This window comes from Oxyura jamaicensis, chromosome 1 (assembly GCF_011077185.1).
Source record: "Oxyura jamaicensis isolate SHBP4307 breed ruddy duck chromosome 1, BPBGC_Ojam_1.0, whole genome shotgun sequence".
In the NCBI taxonomy this organism is placed as follows: Eukaryota; Metazoa; Chordata; class Aves; order Anseriformes; family Anatidae; genus Oxyura; species Oxyura jamaicensis.
In genome coordinates this window covers 59,758,942-59,773,706 of record NC_048893.1, presented here as the reverse complement: position 1 = coordinate 59,773,706, position 14,765 = coordinate 59,758,942, and the positions used below count along the sequence as shown (strand labels likewise).

The following is a 14,765-nucleotide window of genomic DNA, read 5'->3' as shown; positions in this document are numbered from 1 at the left end:
CTGCCTCTACAAGTGATTTCTTTTAAAACATGGCAAAAACAGGTGCATCCTCCAAGTTCTGAGTTCAGTCCATTGCCACAGCTGCTGAACTCATTTCTCACTTCCCCAGCCACTAGTAGGAAAAGTCTGAGAGATTCATGCCATTACCAGTGAGATTTTTGACTGAATCTTCCCTTTTATGCTCCTCAATTTGTGTCCTTCATTCAGTTCCTCGTTGCAGTTGGCATTTGTGACAGTACCTCCCTGGTGGTGGGAAGGACTCCATCCTACAAGATGCAGGATATTGTTTTTTGCCACAGCCACCCCAAGTGTCTTGCTAAAACCCATTCAGCTCAGGAAGAACTATCAGCTAGAAAAGCGTGCCACCTGGCAGGATGCTTTAGGTACATCCTTATATTTGGCTGTTAGGTCAAAACACCCAACACATACAATTTCAATATTTAATACTGTATCCAACAAAATACATTTTAAAAATCTCTCGCATGCATTTTTTTGGGTAATAGTTTAGTTTTTAATTTAAAACTCATTGGTTAAAAAAATTAAAAAGTTGTACTTTTCCATTTGATCTACTCTTTTGCTTTCCCTCTGCTATGATAGTTGAAAGCACTTTTGTCCATTCCTCATCTGGGATAGTTTTACACCCTTACATGGTATGAATACCCTGATCTTTGGCCGTTTAACCTGGGACACCTGACTAGTTTTACACTCAGAACTGCATAGAAATGTGCACCTGACTTATTATTGCTGGGCTGAGGGCACAAGCGCAAGGAGGAAACAAGGCTACCAGCACAGTGCTGCGCCTGCCGGGTTTCCCAAAGCTGTGGTTCACAATGTCATACTGTGTTTCTGACCAGAAGACATCAAATCATTATTATTTGTGCCCCACACCGCATGAGCCCCTCACCTTCCCGCTCTGCCCTTTGTCCTTCGTCCTTCATGGGGGGAGGCGTGGTGAGAGGTGGCCGGCCCCACTCCGGACACAAGCAGACACAGCCGCTTAAAACACACAACATGTTTTTTTATTTGTTTAATCAGTTTACATTCCACAATTGACAGTTTACTTATTTATTTTTTAATTTTTCCATGAACAGGTTGTTTAGTTAGTTACCAGACGAGATTTTATCGATGGAAATACAGTAGTCTCTGCCAATTTGGATAAAAAACAAAACCAACCAAACAAAATCAAAACAAAAGGAAAATTGTAAGATGCAGCCAGTTTTTTTGCAAAGTCCTGTGACTCTTTCTTCAACTTTCACCATTTCAGAATCACAGGCTTTGTCAATTCCCCGTGTTAGTTCCCCGACCTCAACCCTGCCACAAAAATTATCCTTCAGGGCCACAGTCCTGCAAACACCAATGCATGTATGCAAACACCTGCGTGTCTGCAGATTAGCACCTTGGATTAACGGAGCAAGAATTTTGGGTTTGTGTCATGTTTAAACAACTTCTGTTCATCTCTTCTGCAGTAATTTACAGGAAGAAATGGAGAGTACAATACATTTGATAAGATGTAGCATTCCTTGTGAAATTAGCCAACACATTCCCATCTTACCAGAACAGCCTAACGCAGTAATCATTTGCTGTTAATTTTTTGTTAGCACCAATAGCCTCAGGAGCCACTTTGCCTCTTGCAGCAGCGCAGAAGTAAGACTCCTGCAGTACACGCCACCCTCGATTACTTCCGACAGCTGGATGCTACTGTCCCAAACACATTAAACTCTTTGCTTGTTGGCTAAAAGTGGTCCTCTTGGTCGAGCTACTTCAGACGGATTGCACTGCATATACAGTTCATATGTCCTTGACAATGCCTGAAACATTATCAGAAATGAACACATTTTGGGAATTTCCAAATACTCTAAAGTTTAGTGTATTTTAATGTAATTCCCAGTCTAGCAAAGCAATTAGGCGTGTGCCTAGCTTTAAGCACGGCGATAGCATCATTAATGGGACAATCATGCTTGAAATTAGGCAAGTGCTTACGTGCTTTGTGGGGTCAAATCTTCGTAGCAGTGCTCTGATGAAGTTGGGATCTCCCGAATGTCCTACTCCTAGCTTCCACATTTACAGCCACTGCAGATTTGGAACAGCTACAGTCTGGATTTTCAAAAGTGCTGAAAACAGAAGGCTCACCTGCAGCTAATGGAAGCTGTGAGGGTGCAACACACCACTAAACATCAGGTCTTTTCCCCAGCTTTTTGTTTCCCATCTCTAAAATGGTGGTAATACCTACCTGCCTCTGAGAGGCCTGGCATGACTCGTATTTGTAACATTTTCTGAAGAGAAAATATGCCAGGAAAATGCAACATACCAGTGCATTTCTTTGAATAAGCCTGAGTGTGTGGCATTCTAGGTCGTTTCTAATCCAGCGTTGATACATATGTATTGCACTTAGAGGAAACATAAACATCTGGCCAAGATGCATTCGCATGACAAATGTCTTGTACCAGTCATATCATTTCACTTGGGAATGCCCTAGAGAAGTGCTGACATGTTTCAGTTTGCAGGCATTTAAGTGAATTATTATGCTAAGTCTTCCCAAACTGTCAGAAAGTGATGACTGCAACTTTTGTCATCACTAAAGGAAAGAGAGGTTGTGGGACCTGTTTCATCTCCTCTCAGCAGAAAGATGTTTTTCCTTAAGGAACAGAGGACTAACGAGGGAGTCACAGAAGGGGAACCCTCCAAAAACGTTTGGTCAGTTGGTAGATCGTGTATTGTGGCAGAAGAAACTCCAAATGCCCGTGTGAGATGCACCAGCTGCGAGCCTGATCTGAGGCCTGTGCAAAAGGCTTGGGCCTTCACACAGGTGTGGTTCTCCATGGCTGTAGGACCATGTGATGGCAAAAGTGAGACAGCGAGGAGTTGGCCCCACAGATCTGCAGTGGCCAAGTGGTTCATGAAACAGGGTGGGATGCTTTACTGCCCCGATGTGAGACGGCCACGTGTGCTGGGCCCATTCTCCTGCCCCTCTCCATCCCCCTGGGATTGTCCCGGTGCCAAGGCCTTGCGGCCATCCCACCAGAGGCCATGAGCTCACCCCCTGCTGCAGGGTCACAGGACCGATTGTGGCTTTCATTCAGAGGTGACACGTTTTTTGAACAGAAAGTAAAGCATTCTCCAAGGAAATAATCTAAATGCAGTCTGGAGAAGGCAGCACTGGGCGCGGTGCGCATGGCTGGATGCACAGGGCTATCGTAAAGAACAGCAAAGAAAGGTAAACTGGGACAGAATCACCCCACAGAGCCTCCCTCCCAACTGATGTTGCACAGGGACTTCATTGCCTTTGAAAAGGAGGTTTTCTTTGACACTAACCCTCCAAAAAGTCTGCAAAACCCTCGTGGACACAGTGAGCTCTACAGCAACCTCTGAGTCCCACATCAGGACCATCCCCATCCCTCTCACAGAGAGAGAGGGAGAGGACAATGATGAAATTTTGTGACCGTTCTCAAAAGTCATGCAGAAAGTGGTGCTGAATCCTTAAATATGATTTATTCTCAAGCTCCTCCTCATTTCCAGAGTTCACTCTTAAAGCCTTTATTTCTTTTTCACAGACATCTCAAATAACAAAACAGTCACATATGCAAGAGTCGGTACGGAATGGGATTTAGAGATAAACGTCTTTACAGGAAGCATCTCTATATTCTCACACAGAGAGGACAAGGGAGAAAGAGAGATATACACATCTGACTCCTCAAAAGAGGGAAAGGGGGGGCAGGAGAGGAACGTCAGGATGAAACAGTACAAATTAGACAAGGAGGTACTGTGCTGAAAAATATCTGTTGATCCCTGGAACTCAGTTTTATCTCCCACTTTCTTGCTGAAGTCTCTCCCTAAGTATTGGTACACTGTATTGAATATTTACTATATAGGTCCCTGCAGGCCATCTGAAGTTCTTCTTGCCATAACACCAACATTTCATTTATTTCATTCTCAGAATGAAATAAATTAATTCTGAGAGATGGGTGAGCATTGTCAAATTCCTGACTTCACTTTAGCTGTGGAAATAAATAGTAGTGACCATCTGTTGCCACCACAGCCAAAGTTCACTTAGCCCTGGAGTTCTCAGAAATGGGTTTAATTCCTCCACTCCCCTGACTGTGTTTACTTTATTCAGGTAAAATATGGGAATATACAAGCACTTCAAAGTTCTTATACTGGATTATTTTGCTGGACTTTCCAACCTGGTGTCAATACATGATTCCAGATTTCAGCTCTGAGAGACTCTCGCCATGAGATGGAGATGTATGTTCAGCCTTGTCAGAGCAGCTTTCTGAATAACACGGTCACAGTTCATTCTCTTGTTGAGTCCCTGGTTCAGTTTTTTTGAGGACAACTATAATCCCAACAATAAGGGATGAAATTGCAATCTCTTTAAGCTCCATGTAAGCTGTTTGTAAAGCAGTTGTTAACATGGAAAAAATAAAAATAAAAATACCCAAACTTTACCTTGGAGGGGAATGTTTTTGATCCTCACTACTAACTAGATGACATTTTCCAGGCTAGTTTGGAGATGGAGCAAGAAAGTAATCTCTGAGCATCTTAGATTTTCAAACTTTTAGGATGCAAATTCACTCATTGCACTGGTTCATCAATGCCCGAACTGGCAGAGAATGGTGACGAGTTCAGACCAAAGGTCTCCGACCTCCAGCACTGGGACCATACAGTGGTCTACAGCTGGAGATCACCATAAGGAACCCGCTACAAATGCAATTTCCAAGGACTGGGGAAAGTGCTGCAATGACTTTGCAGCCGTGTTGCAGTTTGGGGTGGAGAAGGCTGCTGTGAACATCTCCTTTTGCTGCATGTTGCATGGTGAGCACCACAACTGATCTCCGTATGGATGCTCTTCTGCACAAGGTCCTTGAGTCATCCCACTGGGATTTAAGATTAAAATAGGTGAGTGGTCACCCCATGGAGGGAGAAGGAACTCCAAAACTCTGTTAGATCTCAGTTTTACTCAGTCACCACCTAGAAGCAACTGTCTCTCTTCATTAACTATACGAGAAATCAAGGCAGACAAGACCATCAACACCAACAGCTCAATTAAGTGCCTAAGGTTAATGGGGATGGATTCAGGTCAGAAAATCCAGGCTTTTGTGTAATTTGACTTCATCCACGGAGGTCTTCCTCACAGACGTACACCTAGTGCAGAAGAAGACCATCTGTACAAAGGACTTCTTGGTAGAGGATAAGTGAGTCTAGAGAGCTGGAGTGGAACAGAAATGCTGCCATGGCTTTTAAAGTCCATTTCTCTTCCTTAGAGAAGCCCTTGAGACCCAGTCCTGCGACTGGATATATGTGTGTGGGTGTGCATACCACTGACTGTGGCGAGATACCCCTCCTAGACTGGTGCAATGGCAGAATCAGGGTTTTCCTGGGAAATAATACTTTTTCATTTGTTTTGATTTGGATCTGAGATACATGAGGGTTGTGAAAAAGAAACAGTCCTCTGCCTGAAATTCTGTACATCAACCTCGGGTTACTTCAGGCAGTCATGAATCTATGGACATTTTTCATAAATTTACAAAGATGTATACATATATATACATATATACATGTATATCTGTATCAGCCTATGGGCTACAATTACCACTGCATTATTCCAGCCACATGAGTATAATGGTTGTGGTTTTTTTTTTTTACAAAAAGAGATTGGTATAAAGTAGGAGAGACTTAGTAGCGACTGTTCTTGCGTCTATGCAAAAGATCCTGCAGTGGGCTGACATACAAATACAGCCCCCCTAACCTAAGTCCCCCATGACGTATACAGATAGGTAGGACCCAGTCTTACAGTTTTAATGAAACAAACTTCTCATTGATTCCAATTACCTATAATCAAAGGGAATTTTACTTGAGAAGGAGCTGCAAGTTCAAGCCCATTTTAGGTAGAGTTTACAGCTTTCAAAGTTGTAACCTCTGCCATACTAGGTCACAAAACGCTTTAAAATAGTTTAAGTTACTGCAGAAAAATATCTTCAAAAGTCCCAAATAGGCATTTTTACGTAAGTAGAGGGAATTTTGTCCTGCACAAGATCAAACAACAAATACATGAATATAAACACATTAAGTGATGGAAATTGCCAAGTAAAAATAGTAACAGCTTAAATTAGATGTCTGTGATTGTTGTCGGTGCCCAGGAGTTATAAATAATTCAGTACCCTCTTACTGAATAGTCTAAGGCTGCACTTTTATTTTGTTGTTATGACTACTTGAACTTTTTTCTTATAATCTATATTGTTAATGAAAAATCCTTCACAAAATATGTAGCGTTATGCTTCAGACAGATGAAAACTATTCTTGAGATAAAATACTGCAAGAGCTTAAGCAAATCAGGAGCTTGTGTGTTGGGTGTTTTTTGTTTTGCTTTGTTTTGTTTTTTAATTGTATCAGCACCAAGAACATGTAATGTTTTACTCCTATTCACTGCCTGAACAGGAATTGGATGCTGCAGCTCTTTTGTGCACCAGATCCCAGGAGACTGAGCCCAATCGGATTGATGCTCCTTGGTGTCTACATCGGTTTGAAACTGGAGCGAAACCCGCAGGTCACACAGCTTTTTGAAGACGTGACTCTTCCAGAATTGATGTTGCTGTTTGGGAATTTCCAACCAGCTGGCAAAACAACAAGGCCACTTGAAAGGAATTGCCTTTGCAGTGCTATTCCTGTGCTCCATTGCCGCAGGTAGGGCACGGAGCCACAGGGATGTGAAGCTCTCTGCTGCACTGGGCAGCATCACCTGTGGCCGTGGTGCTGCCAGCAGCCTGCATGAGCCCTCTGCAGAAGACAGAAGTAAGACTCAGGCAGCACGGTGCTGACTCTCAGTACAGCAGGATTTCTACCTTAGAGGATTGCAAACTTTTCTGAGTTGGAGGTGATATGGTGCATTTTTTTCTCTTGTGACTTATGTGAACACCGACCATCTGTTTTAGAGAAACACCTTGCAACAGTGGGTTGCAATAGCCAATCTTGTGAATACCAAGGCTCTCCTGATGAGATTTTTTTTTTTTTTTTTTTTTTTTTTTTTCAGTAGCCTTACAGTTCAGAAAGCAAATCCCATTTGTACCACACTTGGCAGTGTTTCCTGCCAAGGTCTGTGGCACTAGAAGGTAGTAAGGACTTGTGGGCACAACTGCATTTTCGGAGGTAGAATTGCTAGCTCAGGACTGGCTGGATACAGAAGTAGGTCTGTAGAAACCCCATATTTAAGAGCACTGATGGTCAGCTCTATAGAGACTTGCTGCGATGTTTCAGGATGTTACTGCCCTGAGCTGTTCCCTGCCCCCCTTTTTGCTGGATGTATCTGTCAACAGGCAAAGCAGGCAGGCAGAGAGACCTACGTGTGTCTCCGCTGCTTCCTTTCCCCACACCTCTGGGATCAGAACAACATTGGCAACTCTTTCCTAAATATCCAAACACGCTCCAGTGGTGAATATCCAGTTCCTCCCAGCTGTATGGTGCCTCCCCACTTCTCTGTAGCAGATAGTTTCTGTGTGATCTGCACACACAACCTAACACCTGAATTGCATTGCAACTCCTGAGTTAAGTACAAAAGAATAGAAAATAAAGTATTATGCTGCATTTTGCAATGTATTTCCTCTCCATATAGTACACGTATTTACAGGTTACTAGCACCCACATCATGCGGGGTATGTATGTGTGTGTGCGCCTAAGGAAGGAGGGGAGTGAGGGTGTCCATGTATATACACCCTACACTAGAAAACTTTTGAAGTTGTTTTCTGCCACTGCAGGAGTGTTAATCAGTAAAAGAAAAATATAAAAGTCCCTGCCCTGGCAGGGACTGACAATTCAGGCTGCTGATGCTGTGGGTGACATCGGATCATCCTTGTGTAACTCAACCAATGCCCATCAAGTCTGACCTATAGCAACTGCTGCTTGGTTTCCTTTTTATCTCTCCCTACCTTCCTCCGGAGATAATCTGAGTCTCAGTTAGTTTCACTGCCAGTCTTTCCTGAGCAAGGAAGGACAATTGATCTGTGATTCTGGAGTGCTTTACTTAAGGGGACCAGCATTTCATTTCCCCCTTGGGGCCTATATTGAGACAGCCGTCCAGGCTCTTTCTTCAAGTAAAATCCTAAGTATGTGCAAGGCACACTACAATTAAACTGACAGCATTGTATCTGGCTCCAGTTCTCCCACTGATGTCAACAGGAAGCTTGTCAGAGCCCACTGGCACCAGCAGTAGGTTCTTTGTTTTAAAAAGTGTTTCGATCTCTAGCTATGGCTCTGAAGAAAGCTATAGGATTGGGGTATTAGTGATTTTGGGAGACAGTGAGGCTGACAGGATGGAAACTATAAATCACACACACACACACACACACAAAAAAAAACAAAACTGATTTCTTTCTAAAGCTAAACATTAGGTGTCCATGTGTGTGAGTATGCATTTCATTTTCAGTACTAACCAGGACAGCACTACAATATTTTTTGAGACACCTGATCCAAAACCCACTGGAGCCAAGGAGAAGCTTTCTATGGGCTTCTACAGAGTATGAATTGGATGCGCTATATTCCTGGCTGTTATAGGAAACTGGGGGGTTTAAACGTTGAGTTAAGCCCCATTTTTATGAGCTTTCCAGCTCAGAGTGTCAGAATCAAGATCTTATGGAGAGCCTGAAGTCAGCAACAAAATTTAGGTTTCTTTGAAACTCAGCTCCTGACCTGGGATATTCACTCATCACTAACCTTTACATGCCTCATGCACACTTTTTGCTCCTTGTCTGTCCGTGGTGCCTGGCAGTCATTCAGAACTGTCTCAGCTTTTCACCTTGAGTCCCCCCTTGCTGACTGGATGAGCACAACACAATTGGGCCATGGAAGCCATGAAAAACCTGGGGGCAAGGAAATGCAGTGTTGATACACGGGTCTGGTTTGTGTGAATGTGCCTGAGCTCCTCTATAGCCCTTCTACGCCTATGTAGAGACACAAAGAAGAAAGAGCCTGAATAATGCATGTCTTTATTTAAGCTATACTTGGTAACATATTATTTCCTCTCCATTTCACTCCTGGCAGTTAGCTTGGCACTCAAGAATTAAGGACAGATTACAGTGATTTTCTTCTGAGCTCTGCTTATCAGTGGGGCTCCAGGGATGAGCCTTGTTCAGAGGTGCTGCATGGTGGGTAAATGGACAGCCATGGAGAGACAGTCTTCCAGGAACACTTGGGAATCTGAGATATCCCCTGCATAACAATCCTCTCCCTTACGGGTGCTGTTCTATTCATCATCTGATGAACCACACAGCGAACGTGCCACAGCTAAAAGTGCTCCCAAATGACTCCCATCTACAGGAAAGCAGCGTACCTGCACTCTCGCAGGTCTCTCCTGGGAGGACAGGATCCTCTGCTTAGAGGACTCTGAGGGTTTTTTGGTTTTCTTTTTCCTTTCATCTGTTACTGTAGCTGGCATAACATTTTCAAAAGTAATGGCATTTTTTCAAAAGCAGTAATTCAAAGAAATTGCTCTGGTCACCGGTGGCTTGTGATCCACTTGTGACTGTCCCTGGGGTAGAATGAAGGAAGAAGAAAGCCCAACTAGAAATATAACTTGAAGCACTATTCTCTTCAGATCAGGGAAGATCAGTTGTGTGTTTGCAGAGAAGGAGAAGGGAGAGATGATATATACAGGTGGCCAGTATGAGTCAGGAATTTCAACACGCAAACAGCTTTAGCTTGAAGAAGGTGTCCTACACAGTCCAGACGACACAGAGCACAGGGACTCCTGCCACGTAGCCCCCTCACCTACACAGTGCCCTGGCAGGGATGGACAGCAGAAGCCCTTGTAGCTAACTCACTGCTGTCCCGGGACAACCCCCCATACACGAGCTGGAGACTCTCTGCACATAAGCCTCAGCCTGCACATCGCAGCGCGCTGGGCACATTCACCCCGCTCCCCTGGGACTGCTTCCTGTGGAGAGGGGGAGTCCGAGCACCCGCTGACACATCGGGCTAGGACAGGGGCGTCACATCATCCACAAGGACAGGGTAGGAAAACAAGGACGGGGGCGGGACTCTGCGGGAAGCTGAACGTCACCCAGCAAAGCACATTCTTAACTTTAAGCATATGAATAGTCTACCAAAGTGAACGGGATCAGTCACATGCTTGAAGTAAAGCACATGCTTAAACACCGCACCGGAGCAGACCAGAGAGACTGGGTCAAGCCCCTTAACGTGGGGACCACAGCTGACAGACTTCTAAGTATGGCTGAAACTAGAAAACCAGACACTAGTCAAAAAGCTTGAATTTCTGCTCAGACAGGCATTTCAAAGCCTCCCAAAAATGCAGAAATTCAGACTAGATGGGAGTGTGCTTTGGCTCAGGAGAGATGGAGGCACGAACTGTCACAAATCTGGATCTGGATGTCTTTTGAGTCAGCCCTGCAAAGATGAGAGAACTGGTGCTTGGACAAATGGTCCTTTAGGGATCCAGCTTGAGATTAAGGTTATGCATTCACCTGCTGCTTCAGGCACTTACACCCACGGTTTTTAACACGCTTCATGCTCATACAGGCCTTAGGGAGCCTGTGCTATAGCGAGTGGAAAATCCCAGACCTGGCCTAAAGATCCAGGGTTAACACTTCTCGGCTGTAAGGAAAAATAAACCTCTCTCTCCTCCACCATCGCCACGCACAGACCAACACTCAGCTCGTATACAGCTTGTAAGCCAACCAACACCTTCAGAGAACACTTCATCTAGGCAGAACTGCTTTCATGCCAGCCACCGAAAGAAGATGTGAGAGGCCATGAAACAGCAAAGTGCCTTCCATTGCTTTAAATCCCACTGCTATACCTCTTTCCAAACTCCACCTGTAAGAGAACACACCCTGTGCATTGTCAGGGATCACACGAGGCTGTACCTCATCACAGCAGCTCTCGTACCGCTTTCCGTGCCACAGGGCTTGGTGGTGGACACCAGCTAGAAACCTCTGTGCCCTTTAGCTTACCCAGGTCACTCCAGGTATCAGTATTCACATGAAACAGTTTCCCTAATGCACTCAGAACTACAGAGGAGGAGGAAAGTTTGTGTTCAAAGAAAAATTGTTTTAATCAATTACCAGTTTTCTAAAGCATTAACACCCTTGTGAGATTTTTTTTTTTTTCAAAATTGTTCATATTTTGAAAATTTTCACAATTTTTTTTTTACAGGTCCCTTTTGGTATTCAATGTTTAGTTTTCTGCATTCAGTTTTAATTTAGCTTTCCAAGAGCTGTTTTTAGTTTTAATTGCCTTCTGCCCAATGATAACTCATCAGCCTCCTTGCCTAGTGGGCACTTGCATATTCAGTTTCAAAGCTTCTCAAAGCTGCTCTGTTTGAAAACATTGCCAGGAAAAAAAAAATAAAATTCAGTCTACTTTAAAAGAACGTTTCTTCAAAAAGCTTATATTTTCGACATGAATAAATACTTAGTTTCTCCATTCAGATCTAATGGAGAATGAAATGACAAAACTTCGCTTGCCAGGAATGGCATTTCAGTGGCAACGCACTACTTGGCAGCTGGCATTGGCGTCTCGGATTTGTAAACCAGAGAAGAGAAAAGCTAAGTAGCTGAGCAAGAGTGCAAGAAAACCAAATCTAGCCTACTCCAAAATGCCCTTCAGAAACTTGATTTCTTCGGGCACTGTTAATAAAGCAACAACATCACACAAGGTGTAACAGGGAGGGGAAGCAGGCCTGGAAGGGGAATGGCTGGCTGTGCGACTGGGCTGCAAAACAATTAGTTGTTGGTTGGATTTTTTTTTTATTATTTTAACAAGGCAAAACACTGTTTCTTGACAGCTGTGTAAATAGCATGATCTGGAGATTAATGCCTTTATTTCTGTGCAGCAGGCACAGTTTCAACAGTTTGCCTCCTTCTCCTGGTGAGTTTTTGCAGATTCAGGGGACTAATGAGGACTGATGGCATGCAGTTACTGTGTGTAAGAAAGGATTGCTGGAACTATCCCTGAATTAAGAGCATGTTGGGTCGGGTTGTTTGGGAGGAGGATTTTTTTGCTTTGCCCTGCCTCCCTCTGCATTTGTCAGTGGTGCCACCACTCCTGCGCAGCCACTCAATAGTCACCTCTCCCAGCTCCCTCTGGCCCTACGCCCCACCTTTCCCTCAGCCACAGTTCCACTGGGCAGAGCTGCTGCCCTTGTTTTGCTCCCCCCAAAGGCACTCATCCCCCCTATCTGCTCAGTTAGCTCTTCTGGGATCTGTGGCCTGAGGGATGGGAAGAGCAGAGAAAGGGAAACAGAGGCAATGGGAAGAGGAGTAGAGGGAAAAAGAGAAAGACCAAAAGAGAGAGAGAGAGAGAGAGAGTCCTATTTGCGAATTCACAATTATATCATACAAAGCTTGAGCTCATGGGAAATGGATCTCCGTTCTCTGCATCTGACCCTTTCCTTTCATCTGTACACAGTTCTCCCAGATGGAGAGTGGAGATGTCCAGTGAACTGGGGTGGTTTGCAAAGACAAGATGTGGGAACGTCTCATTTGGCATACATGAACACAGCAAGAGGCGTCTCTTACTTCTCCCTTACAGACATTAGCTCCCCTTTTCTCCTTGGCACTGGCTTTTGCCCAGTTTTCTCAAACATCCAAAATAGAAACTCAACAAAATCCCAATCCAGTAAATAACCGGGAGGAACAATTGCCACGGCTCCCCCCACCTCCCTTCTCCCTGGTCAGTCTTCCCTTGCATCCGCCATCCTGAACTCTCAGATGCTCCATGAAAAGCAAAAAACATCCAGAAATCCTCCAGAGGAGCCACGCCACCTCAGACCTGACGGCTTTCCTCGCGCTTCTGTGGTTGCCTCAGTCTTGGGCCACAAACACAGCATGGATGGTGTAGTGGACAATCACACTGCAATGTTTTAAATTTTTCTTTTTCTTAAAAATAAATAAATAAAAGAAGAAGAGGGAAGAAAAAGTTATACACACATGTATCACAGCATTTTCAGAAGGCCTTCGACTGCGTTTGCATTAGCAGTTCAGCCTCAGTTGTAAGCCTGGATGTAAGGCAGCTGGAAGATTAAAACCGTGTTGTTGGAGAGTCCGCTGAGATGTCCTCATGTTTGTTGTTGTTGTTGATTGTTTTCTGGTTTTATTTCATAAGATCCTGTTTTTAAATTATTATTATTATTATTTTCATCTGCTTGCTTCTTTCTAAAGTTTGGCAGGAAAGAGAAAATGCTTTTTTGCTTTTCCCCACATTGTCTGTCCATTCTGTTTTCTGTGTTGTAAGTGAAAAAAAAAAAAAGAGAGATCCCCAAACCAAAAAGAAAAGAAAAAAAAAAAAAAGAGAGAGAGAAAAAAGAAAGAAAACGAACAGGGTAGGCTTCTGTCATTTTGTTTTAAGAAAGAAAAAAAAAGTGGGTGGGTTTCTGACAATGGCCTTGAGGAGATACATTGTAGAGGTGGCTCAAATGCTTGATTTGTTTCTTTGCTTTCTGTTTGCATTTTCCTTTCTGGCTGCAATGGACAGGCCTTCTGTCCCCCCACCCTCCATGTCCTGTACAGAATCTGTTTCCAGATCCCCCCACGGACGCCCTCTCCCCGTTCCCGGGTGGCAGCTGGTAGGTGCGACAGTATGTTCGTTCGGCCTCTAAGGTATGATGCTGAAGTTAAGAGTTGGATGGAAGAGCCACGTGAGAGAAAAGCTTTCCCATCTCTGTGAGAAAGAACGAAGCAACACAGAGTCTGGTGGAGATGTGAGTGCCGTGTTGGACTCAGCTCTACCTTGGCACTGGCGTTAATTTGAGATTATATATATATATATATAATTATATATACATATATATGCATGTATCGGTATACATAGACATATATATATATATACCTGTGTGTGTGTGTGTTTGCTATTTGTTTTAGCACACTGTCCCATTCTCAGGTCTAGATTTGGGGCAGTTGGTCCTGGGGACAGGTTGGACAGAAGGGGCCAGGGTGCAGAAGAAGCCAGAGATAAGAGTGAGGCCCAGGCCCCCCCACGCACAGAACATGGACCAGCCATAGCCATGGCTGATGTCGTCGGGAAGTCCGTACAGGTAGCGGGGGTAACGGGAGAGCTCAAAGTTGATTCCAGCCACACACGTGCACAGTGAAATGATGCAGAAGGTTCCTGGAGGAGAGCGGGAAGGGGAGAAGGAGGGAGGAAAAAAATAGAGAGAGGTTAGAAGAGTGACAGACATACCGCTTTCCAAGCTGCCGAGGGTTGGTGCAGTCAGTAGGGAAATACCTAAGGGAAGGCATTCGTACAGAAAGTGGCCTGGTCTAGCCATGGGGAATGAACCGAGTGCCACCAGTGCCTCAAATATTGATCTGATGTTGTATAAAGAAACTTTAAATGTAACGTTTTTGTCATTATGAGCACTCCCTCGGGAACCAGAATGTTTCACGAAACCATTGATTTTACTGGAATTTTGCTTTACACAAATATAGAGTGAATTGTCATGTTTCAATATTTTTTTTTGAGGAAAAAGGATCAAATTTTTGTTTAAATTCAGTTTTTCAGTGATGGGTTTTATAAAAGAAAATATTAGAAAATACTTGACATTCTGGCTTTGTTGAAACATACACTTGAAATGCCTTGGAGAGATTTTTTTCAGACTTTTTTACATCAAAATATAAAATGTTACCCTCTACTTGCCCTTTTAAAATGCCACTCTCAAAACCATAAATACCTCACAAAATTTGGATTCTACCCTCTGCCTGACTCCAGTCCCTATCTAGATGCCCTCTGCAGTATTGGGGAAATCTTCAAAGCATCCTGTT

General features: G+C 43.9%; 1 protein-coding gene across 1 annotated transcript in view; it reads right to left on the bottom strand.

The window, feature by feature from the left end:
* Window positions 1-1,077: 1,077 nt before the first annotated feature.
* The window catches only part of TMEM178B (transmembrane protein 178B), a 223,469-nt gene continuing 209,781 nt past the window's right edge, over window positions 1,078-14,765 (bottom strand). The window contains exon 5 of the mRNA XM_035342926.1: window positions 1,078-14,112. Coding sequence (XP_035198817.1) covers window positions 13,862-14,112 — 251 coding nt within the window. The 3' untranslated portion in view covers window positions 1,078-13,861. The remainder of the gene's footprint in view (window positions 14,113-14,765) is intronic.